At 36.0% G+C, this 21,197-nt stretch overlaps 1 protein-coding gene across 1 annotated transcript; it reads left to right on the top strand.

Annotated features, from left to right (window-relative positions):
- The first annotated feature begins 901 nt into the window (after positions 1-901).
- LOC149790567 (uncharacterized) lies at positions 902-20,802 on the top strand. Its single transcript, XM_089972636.1, has 9 exons — positions 902-8,513; positions 12,062-12,165; positions 12,536-12,600; positions 13,502-13,707; positions 14,139-14,319; positions 15,606-15,782; positions 16,365-16,479; positions 17,198-17,332; positions 20,132-20,802. Exons 1-9 carry the CDS (start codon positions 914-916, stop codon positions 20,213-20,215), a joined length of 8,667 nt encoding a protein of 2,888 aa, XP_089828762.1. The 5' UTR covers positions 902-913; the 3' UTR covers positions 20,216-20,802.
- Positions 20,803-21,197: the final 395 nt, after the last annotated feature.

Raw genomic sequence — 21,197 nt, forward strand, 5'->3', positions numbered from 1 at the left:
CATTCATGTAGCTACTTCTGATATCGCAGTGAGGATGCTTATGTAGATGTTGTTTATAATAATTTTCACAGGCTGGATACGACATGGAAGAAACATTATTGTCATCAGGTATGTGAACATTGACTATTTTCCTGTATTACTAAAATATATGTTCCCTCAAAATATATTAGCTATATAGACAAATTAGATAGACAGATTGATAGATAAAGCAATATAGAGGGATGCACACAGTAGAGCATTATGTACATGTTTCTGTGTGTGTGTGTGTGTGCGCGCGCGCGCGTGTATGTTATTTTCATGCAACACAAATATTATGAGTGCTTTTCTTCTATCTCTCATGTTAATACGATAAAAACAATTAGCGAGATATTTTCCCTTAAGTTCTACCATATCTATTTTATAGAATAATGTAGTTGTATGTGCACGCATGTGTGTGCTGTTTGTTTTTTACTATAGGGCCCAGACATTTTGCGGATATTTCAATTGTACACCATGTTTAGGTGATAAGTACCCATATGTATTCCAACTTATTTAATATATCCTATATAATACTTATGTGATTGTTCATTTCCGGGATATTCTGTTTATCTTCAAAAGATAGTTAACAACCAATATAAATTTCTGTGGCAAGAATAGCTTCCCCGCCCAATCTGTTTCTTTTTCTTTGTTATACGCACAGCAATTTTGACATTTGAAGGAGCATTGTAATCGGCATTTCTCTCCCTGATACTTTCTTTCTATGCATGTATATATGTATAAAAGTTTGCATACAATTCATTTATATGTTTGCATGAACAACGTTTTAACACAATGAAAATTCCAACCCCATCGTTATTTCTCTGCAAAGAAATAGTCTAAAACGAATTTTTCTAACTGTTTACCCTCAGGATATATCGGCAGATCTCGCTGCAGGATGTTGATAGTATTTGCCATTCTGCTCGTCCTCTCTCAAAGTAATGCTCAAGCAGCCACAACAGAGACTATTACTTCAGTAACAAACAGGAAAGATGCAACGGCAAATTCGTTGATAATCACTAAGACAGCATCAGCGAGGACATCTGAAGCTGCAAGCTCTATGCAAGGAACATATCCGACACCCATAGCGATAATGTCGACCACAGACACACTCACACCAACAACGAGTACTACATCGACAGCCAGTTTCAACCAAACAGCCATAAGTAAGCCAGATATAAACATGGCATCTACAACAAGGACTTTATATACCGGCAGTGGATCATCAACACTGATTACGACTCCAATAACTCTCCCGACATCTGCAAGTATTACGTCACTGAGAACCAGAATTGAACAAACAGTGAATACGACCCCAATGACAGGACCATATAGAGTTTTAACTTCATTCGTAACCAATATCACAGCAACAGCGAATCTTCCTTCAATAACACCTCCAGTCCCTACTGCAAACACTTTTGCCACAACCATGTTCACATTACCAGCGAGTACAACTTCAGTAACAACACCGATATCCCCATCGACAGCCAGTAGCATTCTGTCAGCGGGTACAACTCAACTAACACATCTGATGTCTGTAATGATTCCTTCATCTACAGTCAGTGTGTTACCAACACCAAGTACTGCTCCAGTTACAAAATCAATATCTGCAATGAGTCTTTCAACACCAGAAAGTATTATAATAACGGTAAACACCGCTATAACAACAACTCCAATAGCTACAGTGACTGCACCTTCGACAGCCAGACTCATATCAACAGCGAGCACCATTCGAATAACAAGTCAAACTTCTACACCGATTACCTTTTCGGCATCCAGCGTAGAACCAACAAAGAGTATTCCTCTAGTTACAATCATGACAACAACAACAACTATATCACCAAAAGTAACTATAACACCAACAGCGATAATAACAACTCCGACATCTATAAGAAATAATTCGACGACATCAACTTTCCCATTGACATCGAGCACTTCTCCAATGACAAGCATGGGAATGGCTACTGTTACATCCTCGAATGCCAGTATCATACAAACTGCAAGCTCAAATCCAGTTACAAGTCTGACAGATTCCTTGAGTAACTCGTCAACAAACAGTGTCAGGTCAGAAGCGAATACAATACAGGGAACAAGCACGAAATCTACAATTACTTCAATGGCAGCCGGTATCTTGTCAACAGCAAGTGCAACTTCTCCTATAACCCCGACGTCTACAAGCGTGACACACATAACGAGTATTTCATCGACAGTTAATAGTGTACCAATAGCAAGTACTACCTCAATAACAATCCTCACATCTGCAACGAGTCCATCATCGACAAGACCGATATCCCTTTCGACAGCCAGTAGCATTTTGCCAGTGGGTTCAACTCAACTAACACACCCGATGTCTACAATGATTACCTCATCTACAGTCAGTGTGTTGCCGATGGCAAGCACTGCAACAACCACTATTTCACCAACAGTAAGCATAACAGCAACGGCGACCATAACGACCCTGACATCTATAAGAAATACTTTGACGACATCAACTTTCACATCAACATCGAGCACTCCTCAAATCACAGTCATAGGAATTGTTACGGATAATACCTCGACAGCTAGTATCATACAAATTGCAACTTCTAATCCAGCAACAAGTCTGACAGATTCCTCGAGTACGTCGTCAGGAACCAGTGTCAGGTCAACAACTAACAATATTCACGGAACAAACCCAATGTCTACAACAATTACTTCAGTGAGAGCTGGTATCTTGTCAACAGCAAGTACAACTCTTCATATAAGCCCGACGTCAACAAGGGTGGCACACATATCGAGTATTTCATCAACAGTCAGTAATGTACCAATAGCAAGTACTACACCAATAACAATCCTCACATCTTCAACGAGTCCATCATCGACAGATAGTATCATCACAACAGCGAGTACAACACAAGTAACAAACCCAATATCTACAAAGATTAATTCATCAGCATCCAGAATCATACCGACAGCCAGTACTGATACAACGACAACCCTGAGGTCTACAAAGAGTTTTTCATCATTACTCAGTTTAACACAAACCGCGAATATTATTTCAACAACAGCGCCGACATCAACAACAATTACCTCCTCGACAGCCATTGGTACATCAACAAAGAACACTACTCCAGTAACAAGCACGATAGATTCAACAGCGAGTAATAATCCAGCAACAAGATGGACAGATACCTTGAGCACGTATTCCACGAAAGATGTCATATCATCAGCGAGTAATTTTCAGGTTCCTAGCTTGAAATCTCCAATGATTACTTTATCGACATCAAATATTGCCCTAACAAAGCGTACTTCACTCGAAACAGGCCCGATGCCTACAGCGAGTACAGCGTCAGTAACGAGGCCCATATCCCCATCGACAGCCAGTAGCATTTTGTCAGCGGGTACAACTCAAGTAACACACCCGATGTCTACAATTATTTTGTCATCTACAGTCAGTGTGTTACTAATGGCAAGTACTTCAACAACCACTATTTCACCAATAATAACCATAAAACCAACAGCAATAATAACTACTCCGACATATATAAGAAATACTTCGACGACATCAACTTTCACATCGACATCGAGCACTACTCCATTCCAAGTCATAGGAATGGCTACGGATGCTTCCCCGACAGCCAGAATCATTCAAGCCACGAGTTCTAATCCAGCAAAAAGTCTGACCGATTCCTCGACTACCTTGTCAACAACCAGTATCAGGTCGACAGCTAACAATATTCATGGAACAAACCCAATGTCTACAACAATTACTTCAGTGACAGCCGGTATCTTGTCAACAGCAAGTACAACTCCTCCTATAAGCCCGACGTCTACAAGCGTGGCACACATATCGAGTATTTCCACGACAGTCAATAGTGTGCCAATAGCAATTACTACACCAGTAACAATCCTCACAACTTCAACGACTCCATCATCGACAGATAGTATCATGACAATATCAAGTACGACACAAGTAACAAACTCAGTATCTACAAAGATTACTTCATCAGCATCCACAATCATACCAACAGCGAGTGCTGATAAAAAGACAACCCTGGCATCTGCAACGAGTTTATCATCGTTACAAAGTTTAATACCGACCGCGAGTATTACTTCAAGAACATCGCCAATATCAACAACAAGTACTTCCTGGACAACCACTGGCACATCACAAAAGAACTCTACTCTAGTAACAAGCTTGATAGATGCAACAGAGAGCAATAATTCAGCAAAAGGCTGGACAGATACCATGGGCAATTACTCCACAACCTATGTCATATCATCAGCAAGTAATCATAAAGTAAGCAGCTTGACATCTCCTATGATCACTTTGAAGACATCAAATAGAGCACAAAAAACAAGTACTTCACTAGAAACAGGCACGATGTCTACAGCGAGTATTTCATCGATACGCAATATCACACCAACATCGAATATTCATTCAATAACACTCCCATTCTCAATATTAAATACATTTGCAACAGACATATTCCAATTAACAGCGAGTACAACTTCAGGAACAAGACCGATATCCCTTTCGACAGCCAGTAGCATTTTGCCAGTGGGTTCAACTCAACTAACACACCCGATGTCTACAATGATTACCTCATCTACAGTCAGTGTGTTGCCGATGGCAAGCACTGCAACAACCACTATTTCACCAACAGTAAGCATAACAGCAACGGCGACCATAACGACCCTGACATCTATAAGAAATACTTTGACGACATCAACTTTCACATCAACATCGAGCACTCCTCAAATCACAGTCATAGGAATTGTTACGGATAATACCTCGACAGCTAGTATCATACAAACTGCAACTTCTAATCCAGCAACAAGTCTGACAGATTCCTCGAGTACGTCGTCAGCAACCAGTGTCAGGTCAACAACTAACAATATTCACGGAACAAACCCAATGTCTACAACAATTACTTCAATGGCAGGCGATATCTTGTCAACAGCAAGTACAACTCGTCCTATAAGCCCGACGTCGACAAGTGTGGCACACATATCGAGTATTTCATCGACAGTCAGTAATGTACCAATAGCAAGTACTACACCAATAACAATCCTCACATCTTCAACGAGTCCACCATCGACAGATAGTATCATCACAACAGCAAATACGACACATGTAACAAACCCAATATCTTCAAAGATTACTTCATCAGCATCCACAATCATACCAACAGCGAGTACTGATAAAATAACAATCCTGACATCTACAACGAGTTTATCATCGTTAATCAGTGTAATACTTACCCCCAGTATTACTTCAACTGCAGCGCCGACATCAACAAGTACTTCCTGGACAGGCACTCGCACATCACAAAAGAATTCTACTCTAGTAACAAGTGCGATAGATACAACACCAAGTAATAATTCAGCAAAAAGCTGGACAGAAACCTTGAGGATGTACTCCACGAAAGAATTCATATCATCAACGAGTGATCTTCAGGTAACCAGCTTGACATCTCTAATGATCACTTCATCGACATCAAATATTGCACTAACAAGTACTTCACCAGAAACAGGCACGATGTCTACAGCGAGTATTTCATCGATACGCAATATCACATCAACATCGAACATTCATTCAATAACACTCCCTATCTCAACATTAAAAACTTTTGCAACAGACATATTCCAATTAACAGCGAGTACAACTTCAGTAACAAGACCGATATCCCCATCGACAGCCAGTAGCATTCTGTCAGCGGGTACAACTCAAATAACACACCTGATGTCTACAATGATTACTTCCTCTATTGACAGTTTGTTACTTATGACAAGTACTGCAACAACCACTATTTCACCAATAATACGCGTAACACCAACAAGGACAATAACGATTCCGACATCTATACAAAATACTTCCACTACATCAACTTTCACATCCACATCGAGCACTATTCCAATAACAGGCATAGGAATGGCTACGGGTACTTCCTCGACATCGATAGCTAGTATCATACAAGCTGCAAATTCTAATCCAGCAACACGTCTGACAGATTCCTCGAGTACGTTGTCAACAACCAGTATAAGATCAACAACAAATAACATTCAAGGAACAAGCCTGATGTCTTCATCGACAGGTAGTGTCATGCTATCAGTTAGTACTGGTCAAACAACAATCTCGGAATCTTCATGGATTATGCCATCTACAACCAGTATCATACCTTTAGTGAGTACCACTTGGGGAATAATTCCAACAGCTAAACCGATTATTGTGTCAGGAGACAGTATCAACATGACGAGCACTGCTACCTTTCCAATATTGACATCTACAATAAGCAATCCATCGACAGTCAGTATAAGACCAACAACGAGTTTTATTTCAACAACAAACACGACATCTACAGGTACATCATACAAAGCCACCTTCACATCACCAGCGAGCTATGTTCGAGGAACAACAGTGGCACACATAACGAGTATTTCAAAAACAGTCAGTAGTGTACCAATAGCAAGTACTACACCAATAACAATCCTCACATCTTCAACGAGTCCATCATCGACAGATAGTATCATCACAACAGCGAGTACAACACAAACAACAAACCCAATATCTACAAAGATTACATCATCAGCATCCACAATCATACCAACAGCGAGTACTGATACAAAGACAACCCTGACATCTGCAACGAGTTTTTCATCGTTAATCAGTTTAATACCGACCGCGAGTATTACTTCAATTACAGCGCCGACATCAACAACAAGTACTTCCTGGACAACCACTGCCACGTCAAAAAAGAACTCTACTCAAGTAACAAGCGCGATAGATACACCAGCGAGTAATAATCCAGCAAGAAGCCGGACAGATACTTTGAGTACGTACTCCACAAAAGATGTCATATCATCATCGAGTAACTTTCAAGTAACCAGCTTGACGTCTCCAATGATCACTTTGAAGACATTAAATATTGCATTAACAAAACGTACTTCACTAGAAACAGGCACGATGTCTACAGCGAGTATTTCATCGATACGCAATATCACATCAACATCGAATATTTATTCAATAACACTCTCAATCTCAATATTAAATTCTTTTGTCACAGACATATTCCAATTAACAGAGAGCACAAATTCATTAACAACACCGATATCCCCATCGACAGCCAGTAGCATTCTTTCAGCGGGTACAACTCAAATAACACACCCGATGTCTACAATGATTACTTCATCTACAGTCAGTGTGTTACTAGTGGCAAGTACTGCAACAACCACTATTTCACTAATGGTAAATGTAAGACCAACAACGACAATAACGACTCCGACATCTATGCAAAATACTTCCACTGCATCAACTTTCACATTGACATCAAGCACTACTCCAATAACAGGCATAAGAATGGCTACGGGTACTTCCTCGACATCGACAGCTAGTATCATACAAAGTACAAGTTCTGATCCAGCAACAAGTCTGACAGATTTCTTGAGTACGTTGTCAGCAACCAGAATCAGGTCAACTACGAACGATATTCAAGGAACAAGCCTGATATCTACAATTACTTCAATAACAGCCGGTATCTTGTCAAAAGCAAGTACAACTCCTCCTATCACCCCGACGTCTACAAGCGTGGCACAAATAACGAGTATTTCATCGACAGTCAATAGTGTACCAATAGCAAGTACTACACCAATAACAAGCCTCATACCTTCAACGAGTCCATCATCGACAGATAGTATCATGACAACAGCAAGTACGACAAAATTAACAAACCCATTATCTACAAAGAATACTTCATCAGCATCCACAATCATACCAACATCTAGTACTGATACAAAGACAACCCTGACATCTACAACGAGTTTTTCATCGTTACTCACTTTAACACCAAGAGCGAGTATTACTTCAACAGCAGCGTCGACATCAATAACAATTACTTTCTCGACAGACACTAGCACATTAACAAGGAACTCAACTCCAGTAACAAGCGCAATAGATACAACAGAGAGTAATAATCCAGGAACAAACCGGACAGATACCTTGAGCACGTACTCCACAACAAATATCATATCATCAGCGAATAATCTTAAAGTAACCAACTTGACATCTCCAGTGATCACTTCCTCGACATCAAATATTGCGCGAACAACAAGTACTTCACTAGAAACTGTCCCAATATCTACAGCGAGTATTTCATCGACAGAGATTATCATATCAACATCTAATGCTATGCCGAATACAAACAAGTCATCAGCAATAACGACTCTATGGATAGGTAGTGTGTCATCAACACTTATTACCACTCCAATAACGAACCCGACATCTTCAAGTATTACGTCACTGAAAACTATTATGATACCAACAGCGAGTACAACCGGCGGTTTCCCGTTTGGTGAGCGTACTATTGATACAGACATGACGATGTCTACATCAGCCTCATGGAAAACTAGTACGGTCACTCCATCAAGTATCACTCCAATGTCAGCGAGTACAGCTAAACCCTCCCTAGGGACTACACTCCATCCGACGACCTTGTATCCTACTGAGGCACCTGATATAGGTATTGTCTATTTTGGTTGAAATCCTTCTGAATAATGTATATTCGATCTGAACAGGCTTTAAGAACTATGTGCGTGAAAACGGGGATGATATATGTTTTATAATATGTACAAAACACAAAGAAAACTATCCTTAATGCAACGTAGTGCAAATTAAGGATTATTGATGTCCGGAAAGGAGTATCTCTTTGTATTTATTCGGCAATAATAGATTGAAGTTAGTCTAAAAAATATCTTACTTTTAAGTAAGTTTCTATTTTTGTTTCAGTTATGTTTTCCAGTATTATGGATGGCAACTATTAAATATTAAAAATATTACGGTTTTAAAAGATTATCACTAACAATTTAGAAAAGTACAAATTTCAAAACCACTGTAAGTTTAAAAACAAACATTACAAAGCAAACTTATAAAACATAATATTTGGAAAGAAGTTTCAAAATATTTATTAATATTGTTTTAAAAATAACTTCGCAGAAATAATAAGTAAAAGCCAACGTTTGAAAATGAAATATTTTAAACACTATGTAAAAGAAAGTTAAACTGAACTTTTAATATAAAAATATCTTCTCAACCACACAATATGAAGAAACACTCGAAAAAAGAAACATAATTGTTGTATAAATATAAAAGGAATTTTAACAATTAACAAAAGTAAGCCATGAATATATTTAGAAACAATATTAATGGCTCACAAATTGGAAAAGAATTACTTGACAAACAAACGTTTTAAAAAGTAAAGAATATTAGTTAACAGAAATAATTGTACAAATATACAGTGGAACCATAAATAAAGATTATTCCTTACAAAACAATAAACAGTTAAAACAAATTATAATATCATTGAAATTATAACAAGCAATAAAAGGACAAATTCACAAAGAAGTAGCATACAGTAGCATAAAAATGAAGTGTGGTTAGTGCAAAGAAATTTAAAATTTAAGTAACCATAATCTTTAAACTCGAGCTTAATTTATAAACAACGTATTTGCAATAGTAAGAGTAATATTTATGAACATTTTAAGATATAGACAAATTGAGGAAATGAATAAAACGGAAAGAATATTTTAAAACTGAATTAAACACATTTTGTTTTAAATTATAAAAAGCAACCCTATCATTAACTGATCATAACACATTCTTCCTGACTACGTAACACATGTTCTTACTAGCCATAGCTGCGTTTATTGACCAAACCAAGTACCTACAGACGTATGTATACTCTCTATGCAAAGCGTTTATTGACCAAACCCAGTACCAACAAACGTAAGTATACTAACAAAGCAATGCGTTTATTAACCAAATCCAGAACCTACAAACATATGTTTACTGGCAAAGCATTGCGTTTATTGAAAAAACCAGTACCTTCAAACGTATGCATAATTGGCAAAGCAAAGCGTTTATTGACCAAACCCAGTACCTACAAACGTATGTATACTGGCAAAGCAATGAGTTTATTAACCAAACCCAGTACCAACAAATGTATGATACTGACAAAGAAAGCAATTACAACCACATATGCAAACCATGGAAAAGTATGTGATGGCAACTAACTCGCTCAATTACATTCAAGGCTCATCTTTGCCATCCAACACCTAGCCTTACGGGCGAAACGGGTGCTGGAGTTAGATATTATTTACAAACAACAACTTGGACTTTTGAATCACGTTCCCTGCCCCCATGCCAGACCACACTGTTAAAGTGTTGGAAGTTTTCAACATAGATTTCACCTACCGCCCCGCCTCTCCCCAAGAGAGACCGCCTCCCAAAGTAGCTGTTTTTCAAGTAAAGTTGTATTGTATTTTAAACGGTTTTGTTACATCTAAGTAATACGATTTAGATGCAACCTGGACCAGATGGTTTGGTAAATAAACGGAAGAGAGACACAGTTTCGTGGCTATAAATGAAAACTAGACAGAAATCAATCAGTTTTCACGGGTTTGGATGGATCTGGTGTACATTTATTCTTTGCAGGAAAGGTTGGGGGGAATGTTGACTGTGATATTTTAGAAATAAACACCCGAAGACGGCGCTGGTGTATGTTGATATACTAGGCATCCATGTTACACGTTTGAGGTGACATTGACTTGGAGATATTCTGATAAAACCGTCTTGTAGTCTCGCTCAACCTTCATTGACACTTTCTTACAATTTGCTTAATTTTACAGAAATATGATCAAGAACTTAATACAGTTAGAGCAGATGTTCAATTGTAAAGTATAATGTTTTGACATTAGCAGTATCCTCTAATATAAATACAACGTCAATGGAAATGTACCTCTTTATTCCTGTACATCAATCTCCTACAACTATTAGAATCAATGCCTATTAAATCAATATTTTATTTTTTCCTATTTTCCATTACGTCTCTTGTTCACCGGGGTCCCTTAGTGACCTACAATAACTTGATCCGAATGACGTCATCAGCAGTCATATTTGTTGTATGTTGGCAGATTCACCATTATGTTTATATGGTGTTTGAAACTTGAAATAAATTTATTTAATCTCAAGATACTGTTGGAGACATACATATATCAAAAGAACGCAAATCATGCTTAATTTTATTACCTATGTTTGTAATTTATAAGTTAATTTTGCTTCAGTGTGCCTTTTTCTAATGGTCATTTGTGGTGGTTGCTTATAGGAGAAACTACCAGTTTGCCCATCGTCCAGGTAATATGGGCAGAACATCGTCTGCTAGTAACCTTATCGAGAAGTATCTATTGGAAATTACTTAATACTTATTGACATCATGGTCGTAGTCGTCAACATCACCTCCAACATCATCACCTGTACCATCATACTTATCACAGTCAGGTTGTCTATATACGGTCCAAACCGACTGTGTAATCATGCGAGCGTCAGCCAACCGTATCGTGAATTTTCTATAATATAGATGAATGAAGCTTTCAATAGCAATAAAACCTCGAATTTCGTCTGTGATAAGTATTGTCTGATAATAACTACTGTGCAGTGCTGACGTTTGTAAATAGGAAAGGCAAGAGTTGGTGTGAATAATGAGAACAAATGATAGGAGAGAGTTAAACCAGAAATAGATGTTTTCTTCGATTTGTGCTGCTCATAACTTAGTGCAAAGAATATAAAAGAATACATGGATAATGCATTTATTTATATTGTGCATTGTTTTGTGTGATTTTATGCGTAGTACCTAGTGGAGTTAAAGATAAGTTCCATTTAATATAGCGCTCTCTGCTTGAAAATGTAGAAACTACTGGCATACGTACACCAAATATCCGAGTACTAACCATGAAAAAGACAGATTCTCTGAAACATACAAAAGTACATGCTCTGACAGACTTTAAAGGTACTTTTACTATAAGTACATGTACAGATAAACGGACGCTCTGATTCTAGGACTGACCATTGATTAGCACTGTCGATAGTTTAGAAAATACCCAAACAGTTTACCTTTATATATTTAGAAACGAGGAAAATACAAAGAAAACCTATGATTATGATTTTGCATATACATATGAATATATCTTCTGCAATACCTACTACACTTGTACTGTTCTTTTTGTTTTGTTCCAGTTTCTGCGATATATGTTTTCCGATTTGAGTTTGTCTTTGACGGAGATTTCGAAAAGCTAAGTACTATCGAGAAGGAAAACTTTAAAACTAAGGTTAAGGATTTCGTAAGTATGCCTGTAATGGGGATTATTTTTCACAGAGAGAGAGATCCAAGTTATATTTACTTTCGTTCTCATGATACACATTCGTAAAACGATTGATATTCAGCATTGCCTTGCCTATCGAACGAGTTTTTCGAGTTTTCTGCTTGCAAAGAGCCACTTATTTTGTTAATATTACTGTCAAGAATTTTTAATAAACTGTCCTTTTATTACTGTGCATTTTGTAAATCAGGATTCAACGGTTCCCTCTAGTAATTATATTTAATGCTATTTTCGTATTTCTAAATGTCTTTTCCATTATACAGTCTTACGATACGTTCCTAATAACATAATCTAACGCAAAATTCATTTGCAATATGTTCCTATACTACAGCTTGACAGAACAATAGTACTTCCTGGAAATATCGGACTTTCCTTATGGGATGTTTCATATCCAAGGTAAGTAAATCACTGATCAGATTTTGGAGAAGAAACACTTTAAATTAAATAGGATACATACTAAAACTATTATTAAATCGACTAAAATACAATTTAATAAGTTTTTTTATAATATGTGTTATATCTCGACCACAGTATTGCCATGCAATGCAAGTATATGAGTATCATACATGACGTCATGAATATGCAGGAAAGTTTGTCTTTGAAATTAGAAAACACAGTTCTTGAAAGCGATAAAAAAAAGTGCATCGCCATCGCACTTAAAGCAGAGACATAAACGACACTTCTTAGTTGGTTCCTAGAATTTCAGAGCTCTTGGATTGCTTAGATTGTTCCCATTCCTATAGTTGAATCAATTATTTGAAAGAACGGTAGCATTGCCAATGGCAATGATAACTAGAGACAGCGTTTCTGAACGAAATTATAATCTGTTTGACGTCAAGTGGGTCTCTAGTTTGAATGGAATATAGTTACGGCTTTAAATGAAACATATTTGCTTGATCTCGCTTCCCAGGATTGATATTTCAGGATACCATTACCGAACGAATTTAATTAAATTAACAAAAGACAGACATATATGAGCAGTTGTTGAGTTTGCATTGTTTTGTTGGATTTTTGTTTCTTTTTTGTTTTTGTTTGTTTATTTTCGGTTTCTTATTGTGATTTGTTTCTTTCTTTCTTTTTTTGTTTTATGGGGGGGGGGTATTTGTGGGGGTGTATTTTTGTGTTTTGCTTTGTTTTGTTGTATATATATATATATATATATATATATATATATATATATATATATATATATATATATATATATATATATACGCGGCAGAGATTAAACAACAACGTTTCAAACATATATGGGTTACGTCTACTTTCATAAGATATTGAATACCTGAATGAATTTCAGTAAAGGCAGTATAATTGTACCTGTGGCAAGAAAACTGAGTGTGCAGTCAATTATTCAAAATAATTCAGCTGTGGTGGATGCTGTAAAGGCCATTCATGACCAAATTAAGAAAGCTATCTCTACCAAGAAAACGATCCCAGGCATAAATGCAACACTCGACATGAATAAGACGCTGAACAATATTGTCAAAAGTGTGCACCTGGCCGGTATGTATTCACGCTTAAATGGAGAGAGAGAGTAAATCAAAGTTTAGTAGTGCCTAAATTTTGTCTTCTACTCTGAGCTATTTTTGATGATTCAAAGGAAACAGGAGAGATGGATAGTTAAATGCATAAAAGATTGAGTGATTGATTGATATGAGAAGCTCCAAACTGGACTTCAAACCCTCATTTTCTGATACGTTAACGCACACTCTGTAACAACTGTACATATGTAAATATCTGATCAAGCCATGACTCACTAGAAAATCTTATTTAAAATGGAAAGCCTCTGTAATAACGGAAGAGTCAACTGGTCCGTACAGACGCAAAAGAGAATAGCAGTTTATTACAAATCGAATATATTCTAATCTTTCATCTTAGATATTACAAATACGAACTGGCACACATGCTGTATTGACATTGTTTTTTTGTTCCAGATCCCTGTAATCAATGTAAATCAATGGAAAATATGTGCTCGTTGTCTTTCCAATGCGTTGTTGACCCCTATACCTGCAACAGCAATAACACAAACATAACGTATATTTGCCAACACAAGTGCAAGGACTTTGACTGTGGACAAGGCGCGTGCGTATTAAAGGAAGATACTGCACTCTGCCGGTACGAAATCAAGCCAATTAGCACAACGCTTGTTATCTGAATGTCTTGAGCTCTTTTTGTCAACATTCTCAGATTTTTAATGTCTAATACGCTCATTCAATTTTTCGTCTCGTTCATATGTGAAAAGAGGGACAAGAGCCAAGAAACTTAAAAATAGCAATATCGGCATAGCTCGATCGAAATATAATCGGAAATAATAATAATAATATTAATAATAATAATAATAATAATAATAAGATTAATAATAATGTACATTGTTATGGGTATCTTCCTTGAACAAACTGAAAAACATAATTAAACAATTTGCAGACTTTGAAAACGGCTACGTTTACCATTCTGGCTTACAGATGCAAAATATGCTTTTGTCATGAGAAACATGGATAATAGAAAATACTGATCTATTTATTTTGTTATGAATAATCACGAATTGATATTTATCGACAAAACTTACGAATACCTGTTTAAAGTAAAATAATATTTCTGAGTCTTTTTCTGAAAGCAGTGAAATGCATACTTCCACGACGTCCCTTTTCTTAGCGTCTTTACTATGATTAAATGAAAAAAGTACTTATCTAAATACATGAATTCAACATTCACTCGTGCCGCAATGAATTTGCAATATGCTATTCTATATTTAAAGTTGTATCAGTTGAACCTAATATAATATATATTTGTTTCCTCCTTATACTTGGGAATGGTAAATGAATGTTGCTTATTTCATTTATGTTTTTGATGTGACAGTACTGTTCCTTTATTAAATTGTGATTCGCCTGTGACTTATAAATATGTATATAATTATAGTTTCAACCACAGACTATTACTCCTGTACACTTTAGGTTTGTGATGGATTAGCAAATATTAGCCATTAACAAAATAACAAGAATACTGAGGGACAATTAAATACCTCTCTCTCTCTCTCTCTCTCTCTCTCTCTCTCTCTCTCAAACAAGGCTGACAGACAAACTGACCATGGGATGGAGAGAAAGAGGGGATAAAAAGAATTGTATGGTCAACAAAGCATAATACTATCTTAGCTCCCACTATTCGGAACGTTAGGCATGCAATGTCATAAAATCAAGCATATGAAAAGAACATGTGCTGCGTCTTTTATATACCACTTATTGTATACATGTGAATTTAAAAGGAAACTCTTGGTATATCAAGAAAACAGCGGACTTTCCGTTATGTTTACGAATCTCTTGCGGTATTATTTTCTTGTAATGCATAACTAATTTGTGTTATGCTAATCAATTTCTTATTCATGTCCATTTTCCAAAATTTAATAGGTGCCACAGTGATGAAATATACATTTATAGTGGAAGTAGATGCGAGGAGAAGACACCAACGACAAAGCTATTCCTTGCTTTGGCTTTTGGAATTGGTGGCTTTGTTATTTTCATTCTAATTTTAGTAATAATTGGCTTTGCTGTTAGGAGGAGAACAACAAAATCCAGAGCTAAAAGGTATGGGTACATTACATATTTAAAACGTGTGTAAGAAACTTGTCAGCCATGATTACAGAAAACAGTTCAAGAGAGTCATGCATATCTTACAAGATAGCTAAAGATACATACATACATACATACATACATACATACATACACAGCTTGTTGAATGGATGGATTAAGATTGGAGGATGCCAGAGTAAATGGTTGGAGGATAAATTCCTATTATGACTCCATGCTGCCACTCGAAACCATATATATATATATATATATATATATATATATATATATATACATATATATATATATATATATATATATATATATATATATATATATATATATATATATATATACTACACAATCCATTTTGTTCCCATTCGACAAATAATTCATATCATAAGAAAATAAATTCATCCATTTTAAGCCTGTATAGTATACGTGTCATCTTTTGATTATTATCAAAGTTTACTGTAAAGCAAAGCACATGCAGTCTTTTGTATACTTTGACTGACAAGTCATATTATCATTATTTATACATTTATGACTTATGTATGTATTTTTTATATATTTATTAATGTATTCCCTATTTATCATGAGGTTACAAGATGAGTATTCCAAATGGGATGACGGAGAGAGGTCTGAAGCCAGTTTTTCGTTTCGACTTACGGATACACAGGGGAAATACCATCGGTCACCAGCTTTAACTAACCTGGTTTGTTGTAGTTTATCTAACATTCAAAGCATTTGCACACACACACACACACACACACACACACACAAGCAAACACACACGCACGCACACAGACACACACGCATACCTTTCACTAACACATTGCTATTATGATATATTGCCTAATGTCCATTTGAATCAATCAATCTGAATTTGTATACATTTGTAATTTCATACTGCTACTTAGGTAATTATTGTACAATTATATTTTGCTATATCTTTATATCGTACGAACGAACAAACAGTACGTGTTGAAATTTCGTGTTGTTGTTTTATTTTTCTAAAACTTCCGGTCTTGTATTTTGCTTCCGGTGTTGTCTTTTACTTCCGGTCTTGTCTTTTGCTTCCGTTCTTGTCTTTTACTTTCGGTCTTATCTTTTTATAGAATTTGGGGTGGCTGGGTTTTTTTGGCGATGTTTCTAAAACGTATTGTTTTCCATTTGATTTTACAGTGGGGGATTCCACTAAACAATGACATGCTAAAGCAGTATAACCTTTGTCCTTGCAAATGCTGAGTGATGTTTTTCCATTCCTAATATCCTTAATACTTTTAAACACTTAGCGGAATAAATACTGTAATGCAAAGAGAGAAGGTGCAATAGAAGTACATCAGGTAATGCAAATAGCATCGATTGAGTTTTAGAATCTCAGTTTGCAGTTTCTTCAATTTGGCGTCAGTTCCATATCAATATCTTTACAGACGTGGCCGTCTTTCGATACCGGAGAAAGTGTTCGTTCAAAAATGTATCTGCCGCATGTAAGTGACAGTAGTGACATAATTGCTGCTGGGAGAGAACCTTATTCTGCTTATAAAAATATAGATACAACAAAAGATGTAAGTATATCCAGAGAAATGTATTAGGATCTCTCTCTCTCTCTCTCTCTCATGCAGACGGACAGACACGCGAACACACATACGAAATACATGTAGTCATGCAAGCGTATATGCATACATATGCACGCACGCTTTGTAATCTAGGTTTACATAGTTGTCCTGCATATTTGTGCAAGTGCGTATTGATATGCTGATGGTACTCACACGTAGTTCCCCTAATAATACAATATCTATTGCCTTCAAAAGAGGTGGCAAGCAACATAAATCTTTTCGACGCCACCTGTTAGATTGATTAGATAACTGAGAGTCTGACAGATTAATTGGTTCATCTGATATACATCATGTCTCTGATTACATATATTTATGATACGTAACCGTCAAACCTTGTCTAGATTTCAACACTTTCAACATTTTCTGTATCTGTAGATGATACTTGTTGCTCTTCATTTCGTTCATGGACTTGACAAGGATAGCACTATTGATTTAGCATCACTTGTACAAAAGCTTTAGAACTAAAATTACGACGTAACTATATAATACATAGCAATATTCGAGGTTGAAAAATCGCACCTATCCGCAACTGTGTACTGCATGTGTTGGTAATGGGAACAGACTCCAGGTCTTAAACTTTCATTTTTCAAAATTTATATAATACAGTTTAAAGATGATGCGACATTAGACATGAAAATTAATCACTATGTCTTATTTTTTTTCAATCGTCATCGGATTGTCTTAAAGACTGAGTAGTTTGTTTTTAATTTTAAGAAATGTCTCCATTATTTTTTAAATGGGAAACTGTATGAGAACTTGTCTGAAACATATCCAATACCACCAACCGGTTCGCGCTAAAATGTTGGGAGATTGGGAAGTGAATATAGTATTGATTCAATTACATGATTGCCAAATATTAGATTTCTAATTATACGCACGAAAAGACAACAATATGCATACTAGTGTTCGGACATCATACACAACACCAGCCATGGACCAAAATTTGTTTTTAACACGTAAATCTGCTAATCATCAAATTCAAATGTCATCTTACGGAGAAAAAAAAACCTTTACTAAAATTTAGTTCATATCAAACTAAATAGTTCATACTGCTCAGAACGGTTTGGAATTCGTAGCTGATACATGTCGTTGAAGGACCATTACTCTGGAAAAACATTGTTAAAAACTGGTCGGCATCAAAATCAGTTGAAACATTGCTGAGGAAATTGTTTTTAGCAAATGTGGTTGAAATCAAAGAAACTAAACGTGAATGTTGAAGTGTAATGCCTAAATCCTTCCTTAGAGGGCCTTAACTCCTTAAAATATTATCAAAATCTGATCATAGTAGAAAGGTTAGAAGATTATGTTGAGATTAAGATTCACTGCTAATTCTGTATAAAATCAAATAGTAAAAATGGCTGCCACTGTTCTTATTTCCAATGGAATGCATTTTCGAAAGTTTGGTCAAGAGAAAAAATATATATGCATCAAGGTCAAAATATGGTCAGCTTCGAATTTTTTTAACATATTGTTGATGTACAATTTCACATACATAAAGGCTTCTTCTAAGACAAGTGAGGACTAAATCTCTGAAACCTGGTGAAAATCTGAACAAAATAGTACTTTGTCGATCCATTGTCAGCAAACAGTTTCACTGCAAATTGGATAAGCATCCCCAAACATTAATTGGTAACTAGAGTATTCGCAGTAACTCTGAGGACAATTATTCTTCTAGTTGTAATAGCCAAATTAGTTCGTCATCGACTTTTGTTGTTTCGAAACCTTGTGGGCGAGCAGACGTACGGACATACGCTATTTTTGTGTCCCTTCATGGGTGATTGTTAGGAATACGGGTAAAATCTACTTATATTGTACTCATTCATCTAAGGACATTCACGTTTGCTATGAATAATGTTTCATAACATGTCCAATTATATATATATATATATATATATATATATATATATATATATATATATATATATATATATATGTGTGTGTGTGTGTGTGTGTGTGTGTGTGTGTGTGTGTGTGTGTGTGTGGTTTGTAAAGAACATGTTGACATAGTATTTTGAGCTTAGAATATTCTGGAAGCGAACTTGTTGCCAATTTGAAGGAATTTTCAACTAGAAATGACCCACATCTAGGAAATTCCAGGGAATACTGCTGCATCATAGGTTACGTGACTGTATATAGATGGGCCCTTTGTAAATAAAGTGTTCATTCCAGTTTCATGTCATTCTTTCGGATTCTATTATCAGAGTATATAGCTATGTTCATACATAATTCTAGAATAGGTATTTGAAATCATTCATTGGAAGTCCTAATTGACTGGATTAGGAAATTATTTATGGAGTTTTGTTAAATCATCCAAAAACAGTTCGAATTCCATCATTATGAAACATCAGCATAGTCAAGACTATTGAAAATAAAATGTGTGTTGAATTTTAATTAATTTTGGGGTTTTACTTTTTTCTCTTACTTAGTTTAAGACCATAGACTAATGTCTTGTATCACATTATATTTGTTTAGTTTAAGACCATAGACTGGTGTCTTGTAACACATTATATTTTTTAGTTTAAGACCATATGCTGATGTCTTGTATCACATTATATGTTTTCAGTTTAAAACCATAGACTGATGTCTTGTATCACATTATATTTTTTTATTTTAAGACCTTAGACTGATGTCTTGTATCAAATTATATTATTTTTAGTTTAAGACCATATACTGATGTCTTGTATCACATTATATTTTTTCAGTTTAAGACCATAGACTGATGTCTTGTATCACATTATATTTTTTCAGTACTCAATAGCTAGACCTCAGCTTTCAACACAGCCTTCTGCAGTCCACGAAAGAAAATGTAGGAGCAGTTTGTTAACTTTTTAACATAATTTTATCATACTTACTTCGATGATTTAGTTCACATTCCATAACGGTTTTAATGTGTGGTTAGGGTCATACAATGTCATGTGCCATTACAGTTTTAATGTGTGGTAAGGGTCAAACAATGTCATGTGCCATTACAGTTTTAATGTGTGGTTAGGGCCATACAATGACATGTGCCATTACAGTTTTAATGTATGGTTAGGGTCATACAATGTCATGTGCCATTACAGTTTTAATGTATGGTTAGGGTCATGCAATGTCATGTGCCATTACAGTTTTAATGTGTGGTTAGGGTCATACAATGTCATCTGCCATTACAGTTTTAATGTGTGGTTAGGGTCATACAATGTCATGTGCCATTACAGTTTTAATGTGTGGTTAGGGTCATACAATGTCATATGCCATTACAGTTTTAATGTGTGGTTAGGGTCATACAATGTCATGTGCCATTACAGTTTTAATGTGTGGTTAGGGTCAAACAATGTCATGTGCCATTACAGTTTTAATGTGCGGTTAGGGTCATACAATGTCATGTGCCATTACAGTTTTAATGTGCGGTTAGGGTCATACAATGTCATGTGCCATTACAGTTTTAATGTGTGGTTAGGGTCAAACAATGTCATGTGCCATTACAGTTTTAATGTGTGGTTAGAGTCATACAATGTCATGTGCCATTACAGTTTTAATGTGTGGTTAGGGTCATACAATGTCATGTGCCATTACAGTTTGAATGTGTGGTTAGGGTCATACAATGTCATGTGCCATTACAGTTTTAATGTGCGGTTAGGGTCATACAATGTCATGTGCCATTACAGTTTTAATGTGCGGTTAGGGTCATACAATGTCATGTGCCATTACAGTTTTAATGTGCGGTTAGGGTCATACAATGTCATGTGCCATTACAGTTTTAATGTGCGGTTAGGGTCATACAATGCCATGTGCCATTACAGTTTTAATGTATGGTTAGGGTCAAACAATGTCA

The sequence above is a fragment of the Sinohyriopsis cumingii genome, chromosome 10, assembly GCF_028554795.1.
Source record: "Sinohyriopsis cumingii isolate HCF-2022 chromosome 10, ASM2855479v2, whole genome shotgun sequence".
NCBI lineage: Eukaryota > Metazoa > Mollusca > Bivalvia > Unionida > Unionidae > Sinohyriopsis > Sinohyriopsis cumingii.

Excerpts from the sequence above, each read along its gene's own strand:
- LOC149790567 (XM_089972636.1), top strand. The coding sequence starts at position 914 with ATGTTGATAGTATTTGCCATTCTGCTCGTCCTCTCTCAAAGTAATGCT. Across the intron at positions 12,601-13,501 it reads TGGGATGTTTCATATCCAAG|TAAAGGCAGTATAATTGTAC; the intron begins GTAAGTAAATCA and ends AATGAATTTCAG. Across the intron at positions 16,480-17,197 it reads CACCAGCTTTAACTAACCTG|ACGTGGCCGTCTTTCGATAC; the intron begins GTTTGTTGTAGT and ends ATATCTTTACAG.